At 41.7% G+C, this 24,579-nt stretch overlaps 1 protein-coding gene across 3 annotated transcripts in view; it reads right to left on the bottom strand.

The window, feature by feature from the left end:
• The window catches only part of WDR76 (WD repeat domain 76), a 45,241-nt gene that overhangs the window by 18,097 nt on the left and 2,565 nt on the right, over nucleotides 1–24,579 (bottom strand). For 2 of the 3 annotated variants that reach the window (XM_010385240.2, XM_030931278.1), the window contains exons 2-9: nucleotides 23,394–23,795; nucleotides 16,299–16,391; nucleotides 15,271–15,326; nucleotides 11,473–11,596; nucleotides 9,029–9,127; nucleotides 8,879–8,922; nucleotides 7,537–7,690; nucleotides 638–796 (exon numbers count right to left, since the gene is read on the bottom strand). In XM_010385240.2, the coding sequence (XP_010383542.2) occupies nucleotides 638–796; nucleotides 7,537–7,690; nucleotides 8,879–8,922; nucleotides 9,029–9,127; nucleotides 11,473–11,596; nucleotides 15,271–15,326; nucleotides 16,299–16,391; nucleotides 23,394–23,795 (1,131 nt within the window). The remainder of the gene's footprint in view (nucleotides 1–637; nucleotides 797–7,536; nucleotides 7,691–8,878; nucleotides 8,923–9,028; nucleotides 9,128–11,472; nucleotides 11,597–15,270; nucleotides 15,327–16,298; nucleotides 16,392–23,393; nucleotides 23,796–24,579) is intronic. The other variant, XM_030931279.1, reaches the window with a different exon arrangement.

Below are 24,579 nucleotides of genomic sequence, written 5' to 3'. Positions count from 1 at the left end.
CTATGTTGCCCAGGCTGATCTCTAACTCCTGGGCTCAAGTGATCCTCCCACCTCAGCCTCGTGAGTAGCTCAGACTACAGGCACACACCACCACGCCCAGCTAGTATTTTTTATTTTTTGTAGAGACAAGGTCTCGTCATGTTGCCCAGGCTGGTCTGGAACTCCTGGCCTGAAGTGAGCATCCCACCTTGGCTTCCCAAAGTGCTGAGATTACAAGCATAAGCTACCACACCCAGCTAAATACAAGTCTTATGCCTAAAAATTGAAGAGTAAGTTATTTTATTTAAAAGCTTTGGAGGAAAAAAAAAATTAACAAGTGCAAACACATACTACGTGCCAGGCTCTGTTCTAAGTACTTTATCTGCATAAACTCATCAAATTCTCATGACAACCATAAGGTCAGTACTGTTAAATCCCATTTCACAACTAAGGAAAGTAAGGCACAATGAGGTTAACCAACTTGTCAAGGTCACATAACTAGTAATAGATGATCTGGGATTTGCACTTAGGCAGTGTAGTTCTCAAAGTCCTTCTGCTATATCACTTCTCCCAATTGGTATAATAATTATTCATGTGGCATTTCATAGAGAATCTAGAATATCATCTGAAGTCAGCATGTAAACACATTAACATTTACCTCTTCAAAAATAGCCCTGGAAAAATCCCCACAGCGTAACGTGCCATCATAGCTCAGTGACAGTATGTGGGCCGGATTGGCGGGTGAGAAGTAAAGACAGCTAACTGGTTGACTATGGGGATGAAAAACATAAACTCCATCTTCTTTAGGTTGCTGGGTCTGGAAGAGAGTTGGAGGTAAGGGGAGAGAAAAAAAGCTAGTGAAAAGTAGTGATTTTTGCTATGCTATTATGTCATTAAAGAATTTACACTGGATTATATTCAGTCTTTTCTTAGTCTATAATTGTAACCACTCTCCCCATCAGAAAGTCAGAATGAGAAACTTAATCTTGTCATTAACTTTTTTCTAGTTTTCAATCCAACAATACCAAGTCACACTAATTTTAACAGTGACCAGCTTTCTGTAACTAACAAACTAGTTTATATATTACTGTCAGTTTATAAAATCCTCAGGAAATGAGAAATCTACTCTATTTCACACATGGTATAATTGCTAACTAAAACAGTATCAGTACCTTACCACTTTGCTTCTGCAGCAGGCTTCTGTATAATATTAACTTACTCATTCTCAGCATAATTTTCATAAGGTATTTGGTCCTGGGACAAAGATGATAGTTTTAAACATACTTTGTTCCCTAAATTCACCATAAAAATACATGTATTTGAATTTCCATATTAATACACCTACTCCTAAGGACTATCCTTTCTACAACTGCATTGCCAACTCCTGAGAAGTCACTTTTCCGATCAAGGTAAGTTATGTTTCTGTGCCATATGGCACATTATGAAACACACAAAGCACCACCTCTAAATCTGGCTTAGTCTACTCTGAAATCGTCAAGCATTTTTGTTTTATTATTTTAAATTTTAAAATTGAAAAGTATTTAACAGGAAAAAAAAGAGAAAAAATTATTATAATCACACATATTCTTCCTGTTACCAGAGTTAGAAACTACTGACAGACATATTTGTTTATAGCATTTGTTTTCTAGAAAAATAAAACTTTCCCTTGTTGTAAAGAACTCAATGCAGAAATGCACAAAGATGAACGTTTTAAAAAATCACTCCCGGCCAGGCACGGTGGCTCACACCTATAATCTCAGCACTTTGGGAGGCCAAGGCGGGTGGATTACAAGGTCAGGAATTCAAGACCAGCCTGAGCAAGATGGTGAAACACTGTCTCTACTACAAATACAAAAATTAGCCGGGCGTGGTGGCAGATGCCTGTAATCCCAGCTACTCAGTAGGCTGAGGCAGAGAATTGCTTGAACCGGGGAGGCAGAGTTTGCAGTGAGTCGAGATCGTACCACTGAACTCCAGTCTGGGCGACAGAGCAAGAGTCTGTCTCAAAAAAAAAAAAAAAAAAAAAAAAAAAAAAAAAAAAATTCCAAATCTAAAATTAACCAAAATTATCATTAAAACACTGAGATTATAGACATCTTTATAGTTCAATTTAACGTGATTCAAAATGGCATACATAGCATGGTCCTTTTTTAAAATTTCTTCTCTATCATTCTATCTGTATAGGTACATATAAATATGTCAAAATAATATAAGAAAATGAAGCTAAAGGAATTTTTGAACTCCAAGTATTTACAGAGACATTATCTCCTACAATGGCAAAAGTATAAAACAAAAAGCAATTGTAGTCATTATGCTTTTTATTTTTTAAACTGTTAATTTTAGACAATTTATATAGATTTGAGAATATTATTTTCACCCTTCCTCCAACAGTCTTCTTTTTTTTTTTTTTTGAGATGGAGTCTCACTGTCACCCAGGCTGGAGTGCAGTGGCATGATCTCAGCTCACTGCAATCTCTACCTCCCAGGTCCAAGCAATTCTCCTGTCTCAGCCTCCTGAGTCGCTGGAATTACAGGCACCCACCACCACACTTAGCTAATTTTTGTATTTTTAGTGGAGATGGTGTTTCACCATGTTGTGACAGCAGGTAATCTGAAACGCAGATTTTTTTTTTTTTTTTTTGAGATAGTCTCAACTCTGTCGCCCAGGCTGGAGTGCAGTGGCGCAATGCAGGCTCACTGCAACCTCTGCCTCTTGGGTTCAAGCAATTCTCCTGCCTTAGCCTCCTGAGTGGCTGGGATTGCAGGCACCCGCTACCATACGCAGCTAATTCTGTATTTTTAGTAGAGGCAGAGCTTCACCATGTTAGTTAGATAGGCTGATCTTGAACTCCTGACCTCAGGTGATTCGCCTGCCTCGGCCTACCAAAGTGCTCGGATTACAGGCATGAGCCACTACGCCTGCCCTTGTTCATTATCTTATACTAGGATTCATACCACCTACTTGTATAGGGGTAGAGGGTGTTACCACTCCCATGGGTCAAGAAAACTTCCTTTGAAGACAATCAGTTCTACTATTCACTTTCCCTACTTTCTCTATTTTTCCTCCAGCAACCATTTCCCTAGTCCTCATTCTAAAGAGGAAAAATCGGAATACCCAATGTGCTTCTCTCTACTTTTGATAATATAGGAGAAAATTCTCAGGATTTGGTCAATTTACCAGTATGGACTCTGCACATGGGTCAGGGCAGAAGCTAAATTATGCTGTCTCCTAGCTCTGCTACAGGATTCGTTTCTCTCCTTGGTAGCAAGTTTTTGAAGTATACTACATTAGGTTCTGCTTCTTTTTTATTGCAGTAATTTTTTTTTTTTTTTTTGGTTTTGGTTTTGTTTTTTTGAGATAGGGTCTCACTCTGTCAATCCAGGCTGGAGTGCAGTGGCACAATCATGGCTCACTGCAGCCTCAACCTCCTTGGGCTCAGGTGATCTTCCCAGCTCAGCTTCCTGAGTAGCTGGGACTACTGGCACACACCACCACACCCAGCTATTTTTTTTTTGTAGAGACAGGCAACTCACTGTGTCACCTAGGCAGGTCTCGAATTAGTGGGCTTAAGCGATCCTCCTGCCTCAACTTCCCAAAGCGCTGGAATTACAGGTATGAGCCACTGCATTCAGCCAGCATGAGGGATCTCGTAGGGATAATGAAAATGTTCTAAAACCAGACTATGATAGTTAAACAACTGAGTAAACTTATTAAAAACCACTTAGGCCAGGCACAGTGGCTCATGTCTGTAATTCCAGCTCTGGAAGGCAGAGGCAGGTGGATCACCTGAGGTCAGGAGTTCGAGATCAGCCTGGCCAACATCTCTATAAAAAATACAAAGATTAGGCTGGGCACAGTGGCTCACGCCTGTAAACCCAGCACTTTGGGAGGCCGAGGTCTGGAGTTCATGACCAGACTGGTCAAGATGGTGAAACCCCATCTCTACTAAAAAAAAAAAAAAAAAAAAAAAAAAAAAAAAATCAGCTGAGCGTGGTAGCGGGCACCTGTAATCCCAGCCACTTGGGAGGCTGAGGCAGAGAACTGCTTGAACCCAGGAGGCAGAGGTTGCAGTGAGCAGAGATCATGCCACTGCACTCCAGCTTGGGCGACAGAGCGAGACTCGTCTCAAATAAACAAACAAAATAAAAAGAAAAAAATTAGCCAGGTGTGGTGGCGAGCACCTGTAATCCCAGCTACTCAGGAGGCTGAGGCACAAGAATCACCCAAACCCAGGAGGTGGAGATTGCAGTGAGCCAGGATCACACCACAGCATTCCAGCCTGGGTGACAGAACGAGACTCCCACCTCAAAAAAAGGAAAAGCATTGAATTTTACATTTTTAAGTAGGATTTTATGATAGGTAAATTATTTCCTCAATAAAGCTACTTTTTTAAAAAACTGGGGAAATTGTGAGCACAGGATAGGCAAGGTAATATTGCTTTTAGACTTGCTAAATCTGTTAATGAGATTGCCAAATGTCCTGGAAAATTAGGTTGATGGAGATACTGGACTATGGAGATCTAGTAACAGTTTTTTTTTTTTTTTTTTTTTTTTTGAAGTGGAGTTTTGCTCTTGTTGTCCAGGCTGGAGTGCAATGGCGCCATCTCGGCTCACTGCAACCTCCATCTCCCATGTTCAAGCAACTCTCCTGCGTCAGCCTCCCAAGTAGCTGGGATTATAGGTATTTGCCACCATGCCCAACTAATTTTGTATCTTTAGTAGAGATGGGATTTCATCATGTTGGTCAGGCTGGTCTCCAACTCCAGACCTCAGGTGATCCGCCAAACTTCGGCCTCCCAAAGTGCTGGGATTACAGGTGTGAGCCACCACGCCCAGCCATAATACAGATTTTTGGAGTCACCAGGAAAGATATGAAAAAAGAATTTTTATGTATGTCTTAAATTATATACAGATCAACCCATCCAAAAATATCTTCACTTAATCATGCTAATTTTCAATATTTCCTTTTCAAAATTATTCAAAAGGTTGTCTCAGATGAGTATGGTGGCTCACACCTGTAATCCCAGCACTTTGGGAGGCTGAAGCAGGTGGAGTGCTTGAGCTCAGGAATTTGAGATGAGCCTACACAACATAGTGAGACCCCAGTCTCTACAAAAAATTAAAAAATTAGCCAGGTGTGGCGGCACATGACCGTAGTCCCAGCTACTCAGGAAGCTGAGGTGGAGAATCACTTGAGCCTGGGAAGTTGAGGCTGCAGTGAGCTATGATCATGCCATTGCACTCCAGCCTGGGCAACAGAGCGGGACTGTGTCTCAGTGGGGTGCGGGGGAGAGAACAGTAGTCTCTATCTCCATTTCTTCCAGTTCTTTCATTACCCCCATACTTTCTTAATCTCCTAAAGCCTTTGTTCCTTACTTACCTCACTGTCAAAGCTATTCTCTCAACTCACGAATGGTACCCTATTTTCAAAATCCATGGCCTTTTCTCCATTCTTTCAACTTCTCCGCAAAAGGCTCTGCCAACCTCCCATCCTTGAAACTTATCTCTTGGCTTCTAAAACATACTATTCTGATCTTCTTCCCACTTTTTTGCTTCAGTTTTCTTTGCTAAATTCTATCACCTCCTACCCCCAATTCACATCTTATCAAAATAAGGGAGAAGCTACGATCCCAAAATAAGAAAGAACTTGGTTTCTATCTGTCTCCAGACTTGCAAATTTTGTTCATAAACCCCAACCAACTTCAAGTCACCACTGTTTCTTCATCTTCATTAATTGTCCTTATGGCATTTTTCATGTCTTTGGTCTTCTTCCCCAATAAGAAAATAAATTCAGAGAACATTAACTTGACTTTTCTCAATTTTGTAACAACAGACAGCATTTCATGCAGAATTATATGCACAATGAATGGAATTCAGTATCTATTTCTGACTCATGAAAGATGACTAGAATCGTTCCAAAGCAGGTCCCTGGGAAGATATTTTGATACAGCTTAGAAACTGTTTCTTAGTCCATTTGGGCTGCTAAAACAACATACCATAAACTGAGTGGCTTATAAACAGCAGCATTTTATTTCTCACAGTCCTGGTAACTAGGAATACCAAGATCAAGGTTCCAGTTCACTGAGTGTCTGTTAAGGGCCTACTTTCTGGTTCATAGTTGGTGCCTTCTAGCTGAGTCCTTACATGGTAGAAGGGACAGTGGTCTCTCTTAGGTTTACTTTTATAAGAATCTTATTCACGTTATAACCTTATTCATGACCTAATCACCTCCCAAAGGTCCTACCTCCTAATACCACAGAAATTAGTATTTCAACATATGAATTTTTGGGGGGGACAAAAACATTCAGACCATAGCAGACCATATTTTAAACACAACTAGAAAACTAAAGTTTGGCCGGGCGCGGTGGCTCAAGCCTATAATCCCAGCACTTTGGGAGGCCGAGACGGGCGGATCACGAAGTCAGGAGATCGAGACCATCCTGGCTAACACGGTGAAACCCCGTCTCTACTAAAAAATACAAAAAAACTAGCCGGGCGAGGTGGTGGGCGCCTGTAGTCCCAGCTACTCGAGAGGCTGAGGCAGGAGAATGGCGTGAACCCGGGAGGCGGAGCTTGCAATGAGCTGAGATCCGGCCACTGCACTCCAGCCCGGGCAACAGAGCGAGACTCCGTCTCAAAAAAAAAAAAAAAGAGAGAAAGAAAAAAAAGAAAACTAAACTTTGGGCCGGGTGTGGTGGCTCACGCCTGTAATCCCAGCATTTTGGGAGGCCAAGGCAGGCGGATCACGAGGTCAGGAGATTAAGACCATGGTGAAACTCCGTCTCTACTAAAAACACAAAAAATAAGCTGGGCATGGTGGCGGGCACCTGTAGTCCCAGCTATTCATGAGGCTGAGGCAGGAGAATGGCGTGAACCAGGAGATGAAGCTTGCAGTGCGCCGAGATCGCGTCATTGCACTCCAGCCTGGGCGACAGAGCGAGACTCCATCTCAAAAAAAAAAAAAAAAAAAAAACACTAAACTTTTTTTTTTTTTTTTTTTTGAGACGGTGTCTCGCTCTGTCGCCCAGGCTGGATGGCACCATGTCGACTCACTCCAACCTCTGTTTCCTGGGTTCAGGCAATTCTCCTGCCTTAGCCTCCCAAGTAGCTAGGATCACAGTCACCTACCACCACACCCAGCTATTTTTTGCTTTTTTTAAGTAGAGACAGGGTTTCACCATGTTGGCCAAGCTGGTCTCAAACTCCTGACCTCAGGTGATCCACCCGCCTCAGCCTCCCAAAGTGCTAGTATTACAGGCATGAGCCACCACACCCGGCCACTTTGTGTGATCTTTTCACATATATGTTTAAAGTGTAACAAAGTTTTCTGGCAGTTAATTTATGCCCAGATGGTTAATGATATTCAAGCTAAAAATATTAAAGTTCTATAAAGCAAATTTAAATTCCTCCAGATTTCTAAAATTTGGAATCATAAAGCATCATAAAGCCCAAAACTGTAAGTCTCACGCAACATTTATAAACACATGGCTCTAGCCTATTCTCTTCCGGACTATTTGCTTTAGACAAACTATAATATATTCAAGAATAACAACTTACCAAATCACAAAGTCCAAGTTGCCCAAATTTGGCCCCAACTGCTACCAAAGTTCTAGTCTCTGAAGGGTGGAGAGCCATAGAGAATATTGGGCCTGTGGTAACTTTGTAAACAGTATCTTCACTAATGACCATGCCATTTAAATTGGCTCTGTAGCTAAGAAAATTAGAAAGTTAAATTTTGTAAGTAAAACCAATCTCAATAGTCAAAATAAGTAAAAGATTATTCAAAAAGAAAAATTACAATTAGTAAACAAATATGGGAAACTATTCAATCTCCTGGTAACCAAGGAAATCAAATTAAGCAATACTCTTTCACTTTTTAAATTACCCTTGATAATTTTACCACCACCAAAAACTGGTAGGCTGCAGTTAAATACACATACTCACACATATAGCTAGTGGAAGCGTAAGTTCGTATAAAATTTTCAGAAGAAAAAAAGACTTGAGAAACAATTCAGCAGTGTGTACTAAAAGCTATAAAAATGTTCACAATATTTGATGCATTAATCTCACTTCTGGAAATCTAACCTAAAGAAATAATCCACTATCATATCCATATACTTCAACAAACACACAAAACTAAATGGAAAACAACCGCAAATATCAAGCAGGTAGGAGGAGAAGTGAATTCCTTCTACTCCATGAAATATTTTATAATTATTCAATAATTTTAAAGACTCTAATAACATGTAACCACAAATGAAAAAAGCATAATGCAGGCCAGGCACAGTGGCTCACACCTCTAATCCCAGCACTTTGGGAGACCAAGGCAGATGGCTCACTTGAGCTCAGGTGTTCAAGACCAACCCGGGCAACACAGCAAAATCTCATCTCTACAAATACAAAAATTAGTGAGGTATGATGGTGCATGCCTGTAGTCCAAGCTACTTGGGAGGCTGAGGTGGGAGGATCATTTGAGCCCAGGAAGCAGAGGTTGCAGTCAGCCAAGATTGCGCCACTGTACTGCAGCCTAAGCAACAGAGGGAGACCTTGTCTCAAAAAAAAAAAAAAAAAAAGAAGAAAGAAAAAAGTATAATGCAAAATTGTATATACATTACAACATACAGTAAAAACTGTAAGTGGATTCACTCATTTATTCAACACTGAACATATATTATGTGCCAGGCACTGTTCTGGTTATTGAAATAAAATTCTTGCCCTCATGAAGCTTATATCCTAGTAGTATTATATATGGCAACACTTGAGAGGAAATACACAAAAACAACGGTTGTTAGGGTGGAAACATTTCATCTCACTTTCAAAATTCCCTAAAATGGTGTATAGTCTTTATAACTCAAACATCTCAAAAAATATAAAAGAAACACAAGGAATTGCAACTTACCTTTTAATGCTAGATAATCCTTTCTCAGTGTTCTTACTACTTGGCTGAAACATTGGGAGAGATCAAAGAACTACGTTAACATATATATATATATAGTATATATTTCCTTAACAGATGATTCTAAAGGCTATTAGCCTTCCCAAGGGATACCTTGTTCATTCCTGCCCATGTGTGCAGAAATCCTTTAAATCGTTCATTGTCTTCTTGATTTTCAGAAGTCATTTCTAAAGGCCCAGGAGGTAACAAAGGCTGTTATAAAAAATAAAAAGTTATTTGTTGGTCTCGTAAATTTGTTGGTTTACGTTTACCTAGAATGTAAACACAAGGAAGGCAAGGGTTTTTGTCTGTTTTCCCACAACTTCACTTTCAACATTAACAGTAACGGTGGCATATCATGGACATTCAAAATAATTGTTCAATAAATGAATGCCAGGTACCCTATAAGGTAATAACATGTATTATCTCATTTAATCCTCTCAAGAACCTAGTGAATGAGGTATCCCACTTTAAAGACAATGGATTGAAACTTAGAGCCTGTAATCCCAGCACTTTGGGAAGCCGAGGCAGGCGGATCACGAGGTCAGGAGTTCAAGACCAGCCTGCCCAACATGGTGAGATCCCACCTCTACTGAAAATACAAAAATTAGCTGGGCATGGTGGCAGGTGCCTGTAATCCCAGCTACTCGGGAGGCTGAGGCAGGAGAATCATGTGAACCCAGGAGGTGGAGGTTGCAGTGAGCCCAGATTGCACTATTGCACTCCAGCCCGGGCAACAGGGCAAGACTCCGTCCCCAAAAAACAAAGCAGAAACTTAGAGGAGTTAACTTGCCCGAAGTCACACAGCCAATAACCGAAAAAGCTGAGAACTGACTCCGATTATCTTAACTCATTACTCAGTATTATACCTACATTACTGTTTTTTTAAACAGTTTGTAACCAACCAATGGGTGAGAAATCATGTTAATATGTCACAATTAGCAATTTGTTTTAGTGAATGAGAATAGAATAGAAATACCAGGCCAGGAACATGGCTCACACCTGTAATCCCAGCACTTTGGGAGGCCGAGGCAGGCAAATAGCTTGAGGCCAGAAGTTCGAGACCAGCCTGGCCAACGTGGCGAAACCCCATTTCTACTAAAAATACAAAAATTAGCCAGGCGTGGTGGCACACGCCTGTAGTCCCAGCTACTATGGAGGCTGAGGCGCGACAATCACTTAAACCAGGGAGGCGGAGGTTGCAGTGAACTGAGATCATGCCATTGCAATCCAGGCTGGGCGACAGAGGGAGACTGTGGCTCAAAAAAAAAAAAAAAAAAGAAATACCAAAGTGCACATGTAGTGTCACTTGACAAACTGTGGTTTCAGTTGCATATATGTGTAATGGTTACAATGTAACTATCTTTTTTTTTTTTTTTTTAATTTAATGTCTCAAATGATGCTCCCACCTCAGCCTCCTGAGGAGCTGGGACTACAGGCACATGCCACCACACCCAGCTAATTTTCATATTTTTTTTGTGAGGACAGGGTCACTTGATGTTGCCTAGCCTGGTCTCAAACTCCTGGGTTCAAGTGATCCTCCTGCCTCAGCCTCCCAAAGTGCTGGGATTACAGGCATGAGCCACTATACCTGGCCATAAATATATTTGTGGGCTAAGGCTTCAAAAAAGTTTGGAAGCTACTCTTCCATGCTGCTTCCCGTAACACCTAGATTTGCAATTTGCTCCCAGAGCACCTTCCTAATTAGTGCTATCTTCCTATTTACAATTAAACACTGATATAAAGTATTAAAAATAGGTGTTCTTGAAAAATATTATTTAGACAATGTTTGCTAAATAAAACTCTACTCACTAAACTACACATTATCACATATTAACATTAATAACTATATTTTACTGATTACTAAGCCCTTAATATAATGTGAGAAACTTGATAGATACAATTTATCTTCACAGTAGCTCTTTGAGGTTTCTTTTTTTAAAACTGACATAAAACTGTACATATTTACTGAGGGTTCTATTATTGCTGACATTTTTTTAATGCGGAAACGATCAGAAAGGTTAATTAACTCACCCACAATCCTATAGCAGGTAAGTCCCGCAGAAATACAGAATTTAATCCCATCTTTACGACTTTGAAATCTTACTCATTAAACCAGAGAACAGGCCAGGCTCAGTGTCTCACACCTGCAATCCCAGCACTTTGGGAGGCCAAGGCAGGCAGATCACTTGAGGTCAGGAGTTCAAGACCAGCCTGGCCAGCATGGTGAAACCCGTCTTTACCAAAAATATAAAAAATCAGCCAGGTATGGTGGCATGTGCCTGTAATCCCAGCTATTCGGGAGGCTGAGGCAGGAGAATCGCTTGAACACGGGGAGTGGGTTGCGGTGAGGCAAGAGCATGCCACTGCATTCCAGCCTGGGTGACAGAGCAAGACTCCGTCTTAAAAAAAAAACAAAACAAAAAACAAAACCATACAACATTCAAGAATGAAATATAAAATTAAATATAATTTAATGAACTTTTAGTCTAGTTTCAACACTTCAAATTTTTCAGTATTTTATTACATTAAAATATTGTATTTGCACATTTTCTTACAGTTTCATCTGCTACTAACGTTGGTGGTGTTGGAGTTGCTGGTAATGAAACTCCCAAAGGATCAACTTTTAGTAATCGCATTGACCTTCTACATCCAACCTCATTTTCTCTCTTAGGCTTCTTTCTGCAGGAGTGGGGAAAAATTCATGTTATACTCACAAAACAATAAAATTTACTAACATTAAGGAGATAACTACTAGGAATATATCCCACAGATATATTTATACATTGCATATATATACATGGCCACAATTATTTTAATAAGTATGGAAAAAACTTAAACCTAAATGTTCATCAAAAGGAGGTGAGGTCTGTTAAATCATGGTGTACATATCTAATAGAATAATATGCAGCCACAAAAAGAATGATATAGATCTTAATGCACTGCTGAAAGGAACCCTAGCTTATAAAAAGCAAAAACAAAGTCCAGTACAGGTTTACAAAAAGGTTACATATACACATAAATTTGTACATGCTGAGGTTACCTATGGAGGAATACACATAAAACTACTACTTCTAGGGAAAAGGCCTGGAAAACTAAGGTCTAAAATAGGAAGGAAACGTAAACGTTTCACTGCATTCCCTTCCATACACTGTAGTTTACTTTTTTTTTTTTGAGACAGAGTCTCGCACTGTTGCCCAGGCTGGAGTGCAGTGGCGCGATCTCAGCTCACTGCAAGCTCCACCTCCCGGGTTCACGCCATTCTCCTGCCTCAGCCCCCTGAGAGCTGGGACTACATGCACCCGCCACCACGCCCAGCTCATTTTTTTGTAACTGTGTTTGCCAGGATGGTCTCGATCTCCTGACCTCATGATCCGCCTGCCTCGGCCTCCCAAAGTGTTGGGATTACAGGTGTGAGCCACCGCGCCTGGCAGTTTACTTTTTAAATAATATACAGTCCCTATTTTTTATGCACTATTTTTTCATTTTAAAAAAATTCATTTTAAAATGTCAGGGAAAGAGAAGCCTCTGAAATTATTTCCAAAAATTCACAAAAAATTATCAGCTATGGTCCACATTAGTTAGAGAATTAGTAAAAACTATTATTGATTGAAAGTATACTATATACTAAAAACTGTACTCAACATTCCATCTCATATTTAATCCTCAAAAAATACACCTGAGTATACGGAATAATATGGGCTGTCATACAATCCTCCTAGAAATCTACTCCTAGAGAAACTCCCATATATAAGCACTAAGAGACTTAAGAATGTTTGGAGCAGCACTTTTCATAATAAAAACCTGGAAACAACTCAATTGTTCATCAACAGTGGAATAAAATGTAGTACATTTATCCAGTGGAATATTATATAGCAGAAAAAAAGAATGAAATAAAGCTGTGCACATCAACATGGGTAAATTTAAAAGCATAAATATGTAAAGATGAGCAAAATAAGAAAATCTCAGAATATAAAAATGGCATACTGTATGTGAACACCAAAAAAAGACAAAGCTAAACAATAGAGCGTTTAAGGATACACTCACTGGTAGTAAAACTATAAATCAATAGCCAGGCACAGTGGCTCACACCTGTTAATCCCAGCACTTTGGGAGGCTGAGGCGGGTGGATCACTTGAGGTCCGAAGTTCCAGATCACCCTGGCAAACATGGCGAAACCCCGTATCCACTAAAAATACAAAAATTAGCCAAGCATGGTCATGAGCACCTGTAATCCCAGCTACTCAGGAGGCTGAGCCATGAGAATTGCTTGAACCTGGGAGGCAGAGGCTGCAGTGAGCCAAGATGGCGCCACTGTACTCCAGTCTGAGCAACAGAGCTAGACTGTTTCAAAATAAATAAATAAATAAAAATGAAACTATAGGCTGGGCACGGTGGCTCACGCCTGTAGTCCCAGCACTTTGGGAGGCCGAGACAGGTGGATCACGAGGTCAGGAGATGGAGACCATCCTGGCTAACACGGTGAAACCCCGTCTCTACTAAAAATATAAAAAATTAGCTGGGCATGGTGGCAGGTGCCTGTAGTCCCGGCTACTTGGCAGGCTGAGGCAGCAGAATGGTGTGAACCCGGGAGGCAGAACTTGCAGTGAGCTGAGATCACGCCACTGCACTCCAGCCTGGGCAACAAAGCGAGACTCCGTCTCAAAAAAAAAAAAAAAGAAACTATAAATAAATGCAAGGAAATATTATCACAAAAGTCAGCATAGTGGTAGTATCTGGAGGGAGGTGTATATATGGGCCTTCAGGGGTACTCATAATTTCTATTAACCTGGATGGCAGGTACATGGATGGGACCTGTATAATTTTTCAACTACACAAATACATTATATGTACCTTTTTATACGTGTATTTAATAATTTTCAAAAAATTTAAATCCTTCTGGATTAGCATAACATCAGTTTTACAAAAAAGGAAAGAAAAATTATATAAAGTATCCAAGGTTAATATTATAGCTGTAAGTGACTGAATCAAAACTTGAACCCAAATTTGCTACATTATGCAAAGCCTACGCTTTTTCCTCTACATTATGCAACTTCCATACTATCAACTTGCTACTACCTATGCAACTATGAAGGGCTGGAATTTTGTGATTTAGGAAGAAATCACCAATCTTGGCTAATAAAAAACATGCAAATGTAAAGGTACTAATCAGCTGGCAACAGGACCAGTGCTACTGTTTTTCCAGTGTTAATGATGTTCCTCTTACAGTAACTTTTCATACTTGAAAATACCTGGCCATGATTAAAGGTCTAGCTTTTCTCAAGCTAATTGTCTTCTAACAGAATCAAACCAAGTAAATGAAGCTACATTTCATTAGGATCTGGCACTAAACAAATGAGCTAATGATACCAAGATTTTTAATTTTGTCATTTATATGTAAGCACTACTAAAATGCAATGGAGATAATTCAAAATTTTAAAACCCTGTAGTTCAAATCCTAAAGCTACCACTTATAAGCTGTTTTGACTTTCAGCAAATAATTTTTTTTTTTTTTTTTTTGAGATGGAGTCTCACTCTTTTTGCCCAGGCTGGAGTGCAATGGTGTGATCTTGGCTCACCACTACCTCCGCCTGCCAGGTTCAAGCGATTTTCCTGCCTTAGCCTCTTGAGTAGCTGGGATTCAGACATTTGCCACCATGCCTGGCTAATATTTTAATTTTTTTTTTTTTAGTAGAGATGGGTTTTCTCCATGTTGGTCAGGCCAGTCTCTAACTCCTGACCTCAGGTGATCCCCCTGCCTCAACCTCCCAAAGTGCTGGGATTACAGGCATGAGCCACTGCACCCAGCCAACAATCTTATCTTTTGAGCCTGATTTCTAACTCACAAAATGAATATATTACCTACCACATACATGGATGGATACAGTGGTTGTCAGAGTTAAATGGAATACAGGACAAAATTGCTAGATCACTGCAGTATGTTTCATAGATATTCAATAAATGTTAATTCCTTTCCTTTTCTAGGACTAAGAAAGCAAAAACAAATTGAGACGCAAAAAGACAGCTAGAAAAATTAAAAGTAAGTAGAAGAGTCTTTAAGAATAATAATTTTCTAAGTAACAATAATTTAGTGGAAAAAAAGATTTCCCTCCATTAGTAGCAACAACAAATATAAACAAAATTCAGCTCTCAATTGTATTTGCTCCATATTACTTTGATGAAGATGAGAATTGTAAAGTTATTAAAGGGTAGCGTTACCTCAGAGATCCTAGAGGGACTGAGATTAAATAGCACTTTATGATCTGTTAAGCTTACTACGCCAAACCATTTTTTTCAAATTATAAAACAGTTGAGCAATGTATCATGGTTCAGGCATTGCAAACCAGGTATTTTACCTCTTGGATTTAGGAGGCTGTCTCTTCTTTATGATTTCACGGAGTCTTGCAGCAGACTGTAAAGTATAAAAATCATGTAAAAATATTTTAACTACATATCTTACCTTTTAAAATATTAGGTATCTGCTACTATACCCACGCTAAACTAAGGTCTATTCAGGAACTAAAGATCCTAAAGATAGGCCATAAGTCATGATTAGCGTTTCTGCACTCCAGCCTGGGCAACACAGCAAGACCCTGTCTAAAAAAAAAAAAAAAGGCCAGGCGTGGTGGATCACACCTGTAATCCCAGCACTTTGGGAGGTCAAGGAGAGTAGATCACCTGAGGTCAGCAGTTCGAGACCAGCCTGACCAACATGGTGAAACCCCATCTCTACTAAAAATACAAAAATTACTCAGGCATGGTGGCAGGCGCCTGTAATCCCAGCTACTCAGGAAGCTGAGGCATGAGAATCGCTTGAACCCGGGAGGCAGAGGTTGCAGTGAGCCGAGATCATGTCATTGCACTCCAGCCTGGGCAACAAGAGCAAAACTTTGCCTCAAAAAAAAAAAAAAAAAAAAAAAGATTAAAAAAAATGCCTTCGAATCAATGGAATACAGTAACCTCTTCCTATTAAGTGCAAAGCCTGCTCCTATTTTAGCCTTCCTCATCTGACACTATGAAACCTGGTATGTTATTGACCTTCTGGTGGGAGTTATGACATCTTGAGTTTTATTGCTCTTGTTGTTGTTTTGAGACAGGGTCTTGCTCTGTTGCCTAGGCTGGAATGCAGTGGCACGATCATAGCTCACAGCAGCCTCGACTTTCTAAGCTCAAGCCATACTTCCACCTCAGCCACCCCAGTAGCTACGACTCCAGGCATGCATCACTATGCTCAACTAATTTACTTTTTATAGAGATGGGGGATGGTCTCCGTATGTTACCCAGGTTGATCTCCCACCTCCACCTCCCCAAGTGACAGGATTACAGGCGTGACCCACTGCTCCCGGCCCAGCATCTTGGTTTTAAATACAGACTCCACACAAACCTCAGACAACTGAAGAGAAGCAAAAAAGTCTGCATTTTCTGATATGTTCTTCAGTCTCTTCCTTTCGTAGGGTGACAATCCCGAAAAATCATCCTATAAAATTACACCAAGAAGATTCCATTACTTTATATAATCTATAGGAAAAGCACTTCACAAAACTGTGTTTCATTTTCTACATGAATACTTTACTTCAAATTGTACTACCTCTATTCATTTCATGCCATCTTACCAAAACAGACGTTTGCTGAATTGGATATTTCAGTAAATCTGAATTTGGGATACTCAGAGAGTATCTGTATGGCTTCCCAGTTAAGAAGTGATCTGATTCGGCCGGGCACGGTGGCTCAAGCCTGTAATCCCAGCACTTTGGGAGGCCGAGACGGGCGGATCACAAGGTCAGGAGATCAAGACCATCCTGGCTAATACAGTGAAACCCCGTCTCTACTAAAGAATACAAAAAACTAGCCGGGCGACGAGGCGGGCGCCTGTTGTCCCAGCTACTTGGGAGGCGGAGGCAGGAGAATGGCGTGAACCTGGGAGGCGGAGCTTGCAGTGAGCTGAGATCCGGCCACTGCACTCCAGCCTGGGCGACAGAGCCAGACTTCGTCTCAAAAAAAAAAAAAAAAAAAAAAAGAAGTGATCTGATATTAGAAATCAAGCAGTATAATCTAGTAGCAAATTATTTCCTAGTAGCAATTAATTGTACTATTACTCAAAAGTTATTTTTGGCCAGGTGTGGTAGCTCACGCCTGTAATCCCATCAATTTGGGAGGCTGAAGCAGGTGGATCACCTGAGGTCAGGAGGTCAACACCAGCCTGGCCAAAATGGTGAAACCCCGTCTCTACTAAAAATATAAAAATTGGTCAGATGTGGTGGCTCACACCTGTAATCCCAGCACTTTGGGAAGCTGAGGCAGGCAGATCACCTGAAGTCAGGAGTTTAAGACCAGCCTGGCCAACATGGTGAAATCCTGTCTCTACTAAAAATACAAAAAAAAAAAAAAAAAATTAGCCAGGTGTAGTGGCAGGTGCCTGTAATCCCAGCTACTCTGGAGGCAGGGGCAGGAGAATCGCTTGAACCCAGGCGCTGGGGATTGCAGTGAGCTGAGATCATGCCATTGCACTCTAGCCTGGACAACAAAAGCGAAACTCCGTCTCCAAAAAAAAAAAAAAAGTTATTTTTATCAAACAAAAAAACTTTCTTTAAACGCAGTAAGTACATGTCTCTACTTTCTCCTAAAGAGCCACTAATGTAACACTAAGCTAATTTTTTTTAAACCCTGAGATATAAGACAGTATATTCAGGAAATAGCAAAATACTATGAGAAAATTCAAAAAATAAGAACAGAAGTTTTTAAATCCATTAAAAGGCTTAAATTTAGAAAGCAGAACAAAAAGATAAACACATGGACAGAAAAGACAAAAAACAGACTCAATATTAGAGGTCCAATATTCAATTCATTGTTCGAGAAACTGCAGAGAAATTGGAAGAGAATTATTAAAAAATAATAAAGGCCGGGCGCGGTGGCTCATGCCTGTAATCCCGGCACTTTGGGAGCCCGAGGTGGGCGGATCACAAGGTTAGGAGTTCGAGACCACCCTGGCTAACAAGGTGAAACCCTGTCTCTACTAAAAACACAAAAAATTAGCCGGGTGCAGTGGCGGGCGCCTGTAGTCCCAGCTACTCAGGAGGCTGAAGCAGGAGAATGCCGTGAACCTGGAAGGTGGAGCTTGCAGTGAGCCGAGATGGCTCCACTGTACTCCTGCCCGAATGACAGAGCAAGACTCCGTCTCAAAAAATAATAAGAAGAAGAAGAAGAATAACAATATAAATGGGAGGCCGGGTATAGTGGCTCAAGCCTGTAATCCTAGCACTTTGAGAGGCCGAGGCAAGCAGATCACCAGGTCAGGAGATCAGGACCATCCTGGCCAACATGGCAAAACTCCATCTCTACTAAAAATACAAAAATTGGCCAGGCATGGCGGCACACGCCTGTGGTACCAGCTACTCGGGAGGCTGAGACAGGAGAATTGCTTGAACCCAGGAGACGCAGGTTGCAGTGAACAGAGATTACGCCACAGGACTCCAGCCCGGGGGGCGACAGAGCGAGACTCTGTCTCAAAAAAAAAAAAAAGAAAAGAAAAAGAAAAGACAGAAAAATAATGTAAGTGGGAGACTGAAGCAGAAGGATCACTTGAATCCAGAAGTTCAAGGTTGCAGTAAGCTATGATGACACCACAGTATTCTAGCCTGGGCAACAGAGCGAGATCTCATCTCTAAAAAATAATAGTCTGAAAACAAAAATATTATTTTAAAGTTTCTCAAAACTAAAGACATGAGCTTCCAGATTACAAAAAGCCCAATGAGTATGCAGCATAATGAATGAAAAAGGACTCAGGCAAGCAGGCTCAGTGGCTCACGCATGTAATCCCAGCACTTTGGGAGGCCACCAGGCAGATCACTAGAGGCCAGGAATGGGAGACCAGGCTGGCCAACGTGGTGAAACCCGTCTCTATTAAAAATACAAAAAAACTAGCTGGGCGTGGTAGTGCACACTTGTAATCCCAGCTACTTGGGAGGCTGAGGCACGAGAATTGCTTGAACCTGGGAGGCAGTGGTTGCAGAGAGCCGAGATCACACCACTGCATTCTAGCTGCCAGGGCAAGAGCAAGACTGCCTCAAAAAAAAAAAAAAAAAAAAAAAAAGCAGGCTGGGTGCAATGGCTCATGCCTGTAATTCCAGCACTTTGGGAGGCCGAAGTGGGCAGATCACCTGAGGTCAGGAATTCCAGACACCCTAGCCCACATGGTGAAACCTCATCTCTAATAAAATTATAAAAATTAGCTGGGTGTGGTGTGGCACGTGCCTGCAGTCCAAGCTACTCAGGAAGCTGAGACAGGAGAATCACTTGAACCTAGAAGGCAGAGGTTGCAGTGAGGCAAGATTGTGCCACTGCACTCCAGCCTAGGCAACTGGGTGAGACCCCGTCTCAAGAAAACAAAACAAAACAAAACAAAGAAGAACACAGGCCTCGGTATATCATCACAATTTTTTTTTTTTTTTTTTTTTTTAAAGAGATGGACTCTCTGTCACCCAGGCTGAAGTGCATTGGCTTGATTAAAACTTACTGCAGCCTTGCACTCCTGGGCTCCAGCCTTAGCCTCCCAAGTAGCTGAAACTACAGGCCTGCGTTACTACACCCAGCCAGAAAAGATCTTAAAAGCATGCAGAGGGAAAAAAAGATCACAAAGAATCCAGAATCAGAATGGCACAAACTTTCAACATTGAAGGAAGTGGGAAGACAATGGAACAATGCGTTAAAAATTCTAAGGAAAGATTAAATTATTTTCAACTTACAATTCTAAATCCAATTAGGTCATCAATCAAACATAAAGCTAAAGACTTTTTCTGGGCTAAGCGCAGTGGCTCACGCCTATAATCCCAGCACTTTGGGAGACTGAAGCGGGCAGATCACGAGGTCAGGAGTTCGAGACCAGCCTGGCCAACATGGTGACACCCCCGTCCCCATTAAAAATACAAAAAGCTACAATGAGCCGAGATCGCACCACTACATTCCAGCCTGGGTGACAGAGTGAGATTCCGTCTCAAAAAAAAAGACTTTTTCTGACATGCAAAACATTTGCCTCTTACACACTTTTTCTCAGAAAGCTGCACTTCACCAAAATGAAAGAATAAACCAAGAAAGACAGACATGGCATGCACGATGGCTCACGCCTGTAATCCCAGCACTGTGAGAGGCTGAGGCAGGCGGATCACTTGAGGTCAGGAGTTCAAAACCAGCCTGGCCAACATTGAGAAACCCCTTCTCCACTAAAAATACAAAAAATTAGCCAGGCATGGTGGCGCAAGCCTGTAATCCCAGCTACTCGGGACACTGATTTGGGAGAATCGCTTGAACCTGGGAGGTGAAGGTTGCAGTGAGCTGAGATCATGCCACTGCACTCCATCCTGGGTGACAGAGCAAGACCCCATCTCAAAAAAATAAAAGAAAAAGTATCTTGGCTGGGCACAGTGGCTCACACCTGTAATCCCAGCACTTTGGGAGGCTGAGGTGGGCAGATCGCTGGAGCCCAGGAGTTTGAGACCAGCCTGGGCAATAAACATGGCACACCCACATCTCTTAAAAAAAAAAAAAAAAAAAAAAATTGTCAAAGCCGGACAAGGTGGCACATGCCTGTAGTCTCAGCTATTTGGGAGGCTTTATATATATTTTTTTAAAACAAGAGTCTTGGCCGGGCGCGGTGGCTCAAGCCTGTAATCCCAGCACTTTGGGAGGCCGAGACGGGTGGATCACGAGGTCAGGAGATCGAGACCATCCTGGCTAACACTGTGAAACCCCGTCTCTACTAAAAAATACAAAAAACTAGCCGGGCGAGGTGGCGGGCGCCTGTAGTCCCAGCTACTCGGGAGGCTGAAGCAGGAGAATGGCGTAAACCCGGGAGGCGGAGCTTGCAGTGAGCTGAGATCCGGCCACTGCACTCTAGCCTGGGCGATAGAGCGAGACTCCGTCTCAAAAAAAAAAAAAAAAAAAAAACCAAGAGTCTTGCACTGTCACCCAGCCTGGAGTGCAGTGACTTGATCTTGGCTCACTGCAACCTCCACCACCCAGGTTCAAACGATTCTCCCATCTCAGCCTCCCGAGTAGCTCAGATTACAGGCACCTGCCACCACGCCTGGCTAATTTTTATATCTTCTTTTTTTTCCTTTGGTGGAGGGAGGTGGGGACAGTCTGGCTGTGTCGCCCAGGCTAGAGTGCAGTGGCGTGATGGCTCACTGCAACCTCCACCTCCTGAGTTCAAGCAATTATCCTGACTCAGCCTCCCGAGTAGCTGGGAGTACGGGTGCCCACGACCACGCCTGGCTAATTTTTGTATATTTAGGAGAGACAGGGTTTCACCATGTTGGCCAGGCTGGTCTCGAACTCCTGACCTCAAGTGATCCACCCACCTCAGCCTCCCAAAGTGCTGGGAGTACATGCATGAACCACCATGACCGACCTCATTTTTGTATTTTTATTAGAAATGGGGTTTCATCATTTTGGGCAGGCTGGTCTGGAACTCCTGACCTCAGGTGATCCATCCACCTCCTTTTTTTAATTTTTAATTTTTTTTTTCTTTAGGAGCAACTCTATTAACGGACCTATTTCATTACATCAAACTAATCTGCTTTATGTTTACCTTATATTCTTCAGAATCTTACAGTCTAAGAGGCCAAAGGGATAATCTAATCGAGTGGTTCTCAAAGTGCAGTCCTGGACTAACTACATCAGTGCCACTAGGAAACTGTTAAATAAGAAAATTGGGCTTGGTGTGGTGACTCAAGCCTATAATCCCAGCACTTTGGGAGACTGAAGTGGGAGGACTGGTTGAGCTCAGGAGCTCAAGACCAGCCTGGGCAACACCTCCCACCCCCAAACCCACCAACATCTCTATTAAAAAAAAAAAAAGAAAGAAAGAAAAAGAAAAAAGATATGCAAATTGTATGCTCCAACTCCAAAACTTCTGAATCAGAAACTCTGTTGGTGGGGCCCTGCAATGGAGTTTTAACACATTGTCCAGGTAATTCTGATATAGCCTAAAGTTTGAGAACCACAGATTTTATCCAATCCCCTCACTAAGGTGATTTGCTTAAAGGAACAAGGTTTCTTAGAAGTGACCATGCTAGGCCAGGCGCGGTGGCTCACGCCTGTAATTCCAGCACTTTGGGAGGCCGAGGTGGGCGGATCTCAAGTCCAGGAGATCGAGACCATCCTGGCGAACACAGCAGAACCCTCTACTAAAAATACAAAAAATTAGCCGGGGGTGGTGGCAGGCACCTGTAATCCCAGCTACTCAGGAGACTGAGGCAGGAGAATGGCGTGAACCCGGGAGGAGGAGCTTGTAGCACTGCACTCCAGCCTGGGCAACAGAGCAAGACTCCATCTCAAAAAAAAAAAAAAAAAAAAAAAAAAGAAGTGGCCATGCTAGGCTATCAACCCCAAGTGCAATTCATCTAATACTTATCCCATGCTGTCCCACTATGAGTCCTGGTTCTTAACTCTGGGATAAGAAAGCATAAACCAAACTTCTATTTCATAACAATAACCCTTCAGTTATAGTATCTCCCTTTCCCTACTATCATTTTCTGTTCCCTGAGTTCCAGCAACATTGTGTCATGTGCTTTATATTTTATCTTGTCCTGTTAACATTTGTCAGTTTGAATGGGGCACAGCCCTCCTGGTAGGCAGTAGAAGCCAAAAGAATTACAGACCAGGCTGGGCGCAGTGGCTCACCATTGTAATCCCAGCACCTCGGGAGGCTGAGGCGGGTGGATCAGGAGGTCAGGAGTTAGAGACCAGCCTGACCAACATGGTGAAAACCCATCTCTACTAAAAACACAAAACTAGCCAGGCATGGTGGCGTGCCTGTAATCCCAGCTACGCAGGAGGCTGAGGGAGGAGAATCTATTGAATCCAGGAGGCCAAGGTTGCAGAGAGCCGATATAGTGTCACTGCACTCCAGCCTGAGCGACAGAGCGAGACTCGGTCTCCAAAAAAAAAAAAAAAATTACACACCAAATTCCTTAAGTTGATTGGAATAATATAGAACTAATTAATGCATTTCTCATGTATCTTATCTACTCTGTCATTTGTCTCCTTTTGCATTTAAAGGAAATATTATTCAACATATCCATATAATCAGTTTCCCTACCCTGATATCAAGGGTCAGTCAATACCATATATCCCACAAACTGATGACTTCTGATATACTGTACATAAATATGTAAAGGTGAGCAAGGCACCATAAAGTATGAGTAAACCCAAAAATATATGCAGTAAGTTTAGAGAAAGAAAAAGGGAAGCAGAGTAAAGATTAAGTAAATCCTTTCATTGACACATCAACAGCAAAAGCAAAAATAACCCAAGGAAGTTATTTGTTAAACCTTAAAAATAATAAAAATGTATTATTACATTTATTCTTACATTATTAGATAAAATAATTTGTTTGTACCAGAAAGATCCTTGAAAAACTTCAATTTATCAGAACTTCACATTTAAAAAAAGAGATACTAGAACAAGCTAATTAAGTTCTTACCAGGCCTGGTGTGATATCTTCATCACTGTCTCCATCCTGACTACTTTCCACATCAACACTGAGATTCATCGCATCTGCCGTTCTCTTGGGTTGTAGCTTGTTACTTTCAGTATGAACAGCTGAGGATGAATATTGCCGCGTGGATTCAGACTTAGAAGACGTGGTTTTCATCTTTGGAGGTATAATCCTTCTGCAAGTTTTCTTTATTTTAGTCTTCTTACACGCAACTTCATTGTTAGAATTCTTTTCTAATAGGGATTTGGGGCACATAAGCTGGTCTAGCTGGTAATTACTGAGTGAAAAGGGGGCAAGATAGACCTTAGCTGTTTTTATTAAAACTGTAGTCTGTACTGGTCTCAGAGACACATAAGCGATGTTTTGATTTTCTTTATATTCATTTACCTATTCAGATCAATAAAAGAAAAGAGAGTATTAGAATTCCAAGTCCTGTGCCTTTTCTTACAGGATCCCCAGCAGATCTAGTAATTCCCATTTCACAATGACAATATAAATCTAAATTGAGGCCAGGTGCGGTGGCTTGCGCCTCTAATCCCAGCACTTTGGGAGGCTGAGGCAGGGCCTGAGGTCAGGAGTTCAAGATTAGCCTGGCCAACATGATGAAACCCGCCGCCCCCCGCCTCCCCCCCCACCCCGTCTCTACTAAAAATACAAAAATTGGGTGTGGTGGTACCTGCTTGTAATTCTAGCTACTCAGGAGGCTGAGACAGGAGAATCGCTTGAACCCGGGAGGCGGAGGTTGCAGTGAGCCAAGATCACGCCACTGCACTCCAGCCTGGGCAACAGAGCGAGACTCAGGCTCAAAAAAATAAATAAATCCAAATTGACACCCTGTAAGAAAACTATTTTTTCCCTCCAAAATCTAGATATGTAATTCATTAACCTTAACCTCAACAGAATTCATTTACTGGGCACATTTGCCCATCAGAGTTTTCCAGACCAATAATAATGACTAGCATTTGGACTGAGGCAAATACCCCGTCAGCTGCGGATTGTCTGGAATTATTTAAAGAGTGTGAAGCTGATCATAACTGTGGCAAAAGCAAACGCAGAAGGTTGAAAAAAGGGAATCTCAGGTGTGACTCTCCCACTATTTCTAGGGTTATTGATAAGAAACTTTCGTCAAAGCCGAAGGCCTCAGGGCAGGGATCCCCGCCAACCCCCGGTA

This window comes from Rhinopithecus roxellana, chromosome 5 (genome assembly GCF_007565055.1).
Source record: "Rhinopithecus roxellana isolate Shanxi Qingling chromosome 5, ASM756505v1, whole genome shotgun sequence".
Classification (NCBI taxonomy): Eukaryota; Metazoa; Chordata; class Mammalia; order Primates; family Cercopithecidae; genus Rhinopithecus; species Rhinopithecus roxellana.
This window is presented reverse-complemented; position numbering and strand designations above follow the sequence as displayed.